This window comes from Medicago truncatula, chromosome 7 (genome assembly GCF_003473485.1).
Source record: "Medicago truncatula cultivar Jemalong A17 chromosome 7, MtrunA17r5.0-ANR, whole genome shotgun sequence".
NCBI lineage: Eukaryota > Viridiplantae > Streptophyta > Magnoliopsida > Fabales > Fabaceae > Medicago > Medicago truncatula.
In genome coordinates, this window is record NC_053048.1 from 43,854,575 (window position 1) to 43,859,268 (window position 4,694).

Genomic DNA, 4,694 nt, shown 5'->3' on the forward strand with positions numbered 1-4,694 from the left:
TGATACAGAACGTTCCACGTAAAAAGTAGGAACTTTCACAACCTCATTGCTAAAAAGAAAAGGAGCAACAAGACAACGACCCTAAGATAAAAACATACACACACTACACTAGGGTACTAAACCACCTTCTGTTACTTTATTGATACATAATAAGTATTACTACTGTAACTTAACGGTGAGTGTACCCCCAGTTCTATCACTACTAAAAAAACAAAAATTAGTGAAGGAAATTTAGTGAGGAAAAACATGAAATCTCTTTCTAATTCCGTCACTAAATTTTACGACTAAGAAATTTGTGAGGAATTTTATATTTTCCATCACAAATTTCCCTCCCTAATTTTGCTTTTCCTAGTAGTGCATACCCAGTGACTCACAGCCCAAACTATGCCCTATTTTGAGCAGCCCCACCAGTTCCCGTGGTGTGGTGTCCACCCACCCCCAATTGGTGCCCGGCAGAAGCTGCAGCGTTGTGTTCACGCGCCGCCTCTTTATCAAGCTCAGCCTGGTTAACCCTTTCTTCTTTCTTTTGGGTTGCCATCTCTTTTTGCAAAGGATCATGTGCCGTCATCTTCTCTGTCTGTTAATTTATAGCACAACTTATTAGATATTCATGTTCATGTGTTCAAGACATTATAGTTCATAATTACAACTCTCCAATTTGAAATATATGCATATAAATTTAGTCATGCTTTAAGTTTGTCTAAAAAAATAAAAAATATGCTATAACTCATTTATATTTGACAAAACTCCTAATTTATTCATTGAAAGATGACAAGGGGAATTAAAAGGGCTAACATATAGTTACAAAGCAGCTGGGTATATATATCTTTTTGTATAGTTGAAAGTATATATATGTCCATTGACAGCAAAAATAAATATATATATTTAATTAGTGTATCAACTAAGAAAAAGGTTAATTTGCCACAAAAGTGAAAAGTTGCTGTGGACCTCAACAATAACCGGAGACATGAGTAAAAAGTAAAGTTTGGTGAACTATTATCTGAGCTTATCTCAGTTGATAAAAATATCATATAATATAAATAATAGAGTTTAAAATATAAATAATAGAGATTAGAGTTTAAATTTTACGGCACTCTTCACATTTAAAATATGTGATCTTTCACCACTAAACCACTTGATCCAAAAAAAAAAAAAAGAGTTTTGTGAACTTAATTATGAAGACTTAGATAAGAGTATTTTCACTTAAAAAATCACATCTATTTAGTGATCACTATTGTCATTTCATCAATCTATATGAAATGAAAGGAATTACCTTCTCTTGAAATGTGGCCTTGGTTTTTTCCATGCCAGATTTGGCTGAAGCACCAATGTTGGCAGCTGTCTCCTTAATGGACTCTCCTGTTTTCTTTGCTCCTCCTTGCATTTTTAGTTTTTAGATTCTTACCTTCTTCAACTATCAATCAATTCTTTGGTCTTTTATCAGTTTCTTTTCTTTACCAGGATGTTGAACAGCACATGCATTCTATCCATTAAATAGATTTAGGTGTAAATTGTTTTCAGGTATGCGTGTTACATCATATAGAACACGTGGTGGCCTTGTGAGAATACTTTTACACGTGTATGCTCGATGTCTCTTGTTGGATAGTAACTTGACACGAGGTAGAGGTTTAAGATGTAAATTAGGTAAACTTAGGTATTAAGTATTTTAATTAAAGTTGGGAAGTGTTATCGGATGTATTTGGTACTCTAGCTCTTCCATTTTAAATAGTTTCTAAAAAAACATCTTAAGTAGTAGGTTTTCATAAAAATTTATATAACAATACATCTAAAATTAAAGTATTTGATTTTTTAAACAATATATTTCAATTTAAATATTAATGAATAATTCGGTATTAGTTAGCAAAACTCTTTAAAATTTGATTGTGGATCATACTCTAAATGTAAAATTCATTCTAAATTTTATTTTTAACACAGTGTAATGTAAAAATATGACCTTCTTTTGAAAGGAAAAAAACACTTAGCCTTAGCATTGAATGATTTAACGACGGGTAATATACTCACTAATTAGTTAATGATAGGTGGCTAACAACCACTCGAGGGAAAAGTTTAGCTGTGATCATCAACTCATCGTGAATAAGAAAAACGCTGCGGAACCTTTTGCTTGAAACAAGTCAGTCCAAAGCTAAAATTGAGTGAATCATCTATCTGTATGTTCTGTCAAGATTTCATATAAATATGATGAAATAAAGTTAAAGCTGCTTGTTTGAATTTGTTGCATACATTTTTTTTTTTAAAGGAAATTGTTACATACATCGTTAGGTATACGACAACATTTTAAAATATATGTCGTCAACTTTAAATGTAAATTGAATTGCATGATGTATTTTTCTCAATTGTTTTACTTATAAGACTCTTACAGAATAAGAATTAAAAATATATATCATTGTGGGAAGTATGTACAATTGTACATGATCGATGGAAATCTTGTTACTTGATCATCATTGCATCAAACATGTCAAGATGCTCTCTACCATCATGACACATAGTTTATGACAACACCACAATCTCTTGATAGTGTTAGGCTTACTCATTTTTACGAAATTTTGATATTTGATTATTATATGATGATGTTTTTATATTTATTAAAGTAAAGATCGTTACAGACACACCAACAATTAAATAAAACACCTACATAATCGTGACATAAATGAATGAAACAACCCGACATAGGATGCCTAAGAATAATGTATATAGTTTGCCTGCTTTAAATTAGTTTTTGATACTTGTTACTCCTTCATTGTAAAACGATTGATGAGTGATTCTATGAAAGCACATGGCTGCGTCGACGGACACTAATTCTTGATAAGAACTGCATGCATATATTGAAGAATCTGATTCGAGAACAACCTTGCTTGTAACCATTGTCCCATTCAGAGACAGAACCAAGAAATAATGCTATATAGGGGGTGAAAATTTAACATAGATATGTAAAATTGAAGTTATTGTATTTTAATTGTAGATATTTTTCTTCCCTAAAAAATTGTAGATATTTTTCTCACATAAAAATGCGAGTATTATTAAGAATTTAAATTAGCCTGAAAGATAATATTTTTCTCTTTTCTTGACGGATAGGAAACAAATTTTAATCAGGTGTGATTTGCATGCATAATCTTAAAAGAGTGCAAAACACATTTTACCCCTTTATAAACATAATCTTTTGTACTAGTTGTTTGTAAGCTTTATTTGACAGCGATTTGGTAGATAAATTTCTTTTATCTCTCCTATTACTAATTTTTTTTTTACAATATATCTCTTATTATACTATTCTTCAAATTAAAAGTGTGTGTGATTTTTTTTTTTTGAAGGAAGTGTGTGTGATATTATCTTTGTATTGAATATTTATTATTATTTTTTTGAAAAATTTGTATTGAATGTTATATTAATCCGGCCCTTTGAGGAATAAGAAAATCAGAAATCTTTTTGTAAGTGTAAAATCATAGACCTCAATAAAAGTTTATCATCAATTTTTTAATGTAGTGCTAAAATTTTCATATAATCGGATGATATTGATGTATCTTTAAAGTACAATTTGCATAATCGATTTGTTTCAATATCTTTGAATTTCATTGATAAAATTAAAATACAACTATATCTATAAATAGCCAAATACATTATCGTCTTCAATCAAATTAAAATACGGTACTTCAAAATCAATTCAAGTTCATTAGTATATGAAGGCATAACATGATCTTTGTTTACATCAAACGACATCGCTAACACTCGTATACACGACAAATTAGGTTTAAACGGTTTAGTAGGTTTGATGTATAATTTTTTTTTTTTTGACACGGATGTATAAGTTTCTTGATGCTTCAAGTTTTATTTAAATGCTAAATTTGCAATTCGGAACAAACTTTTTTATCCATATATTTTATTTCAAACTTTTCTTTCAGAAAAGTATTTCATCCAACATATTTATATCATCAGAAAAATCAATCATAACAAATTTCTTTCAAAAAATTTCTTAAAAATTGATAACTGATGTCATTCTTATATTCCTTATTTAAAAATAGACCAAATTACATCATAGATCTTTTAGTGTAACAAATAAATTTCTAAGTTATCTTTGTAACATATCAATCCTTTAAATAGATAATTAATGGTTTCAACATAGTCTTCCGTTAAAGAAACGTTAAACATGTATGAGTTGTTAATGATTAATGGTTGTTTTAATGTTAACACTACCAACAATGGATGACTTGTTGAGCAAAGATTTCGTGTTAGACATTTATACATTAACTTTAGTAAGAAGAGGTTTGAATGTATGTGTAACTTTATATAATAACTTTAGAAGTACTATGACTGAATGTTTGTTTGTAAAATAAATGCACAGAGGAGTATTATGATTATTGAATGTATACGACTGTAAACAGAAACTATTAAAAGTATCCAAATATGTAGATTTTAGTTTTAGGCAGTGAAGGAAAGAAACTGTGAGCATAATAAGGTTGTAAAATCTAACAATATATGGCTGTTTTCAGGTAAGGCTTTGAAGGATTTAATGTGGAAAGCTGCTAAGGCAAACCTCATCAGTTTTTAACGTTTCTTTGGAAGAAGGCTATGTCGAAACCATTAGTTCTATTTAATTCCTTAAAAAAACATTGTTCTATTTAATTAAAAATACAAAATATATAAGTCCAATTTCAAACATAATGTCATATTAGCGAGTATAA

General features: G+C 29.3%; 1 protein-coding gene across 1 annotated transcript; it reads right to left on the bottom strand.

The window, feature by feature from the left end:
* LOC11437338 (18 kDa seed maturation protein) lies at window positions 1-1,484 on the bottom strand. The gene is made up of 2 exons (XM_003625209.3): window positions 1,274-1,484; window positions 1-577 (listed from the first exon to the last, which is right to left on the bottom strand). The coding sequence occupies exons 1-2, from the start codon at window positions 1,382-1,384 to the stop codon at window positions 383-385; spliced, it is 306 nt and encodes a 101-aa protein (XP_003625257.1). The 5' UTR covers window positions 1,385-1,484; the 3' UTR covers window positions 1-382.
* Window positions 1,485-4,694: the final 3,210 nt, after the last annotated feature.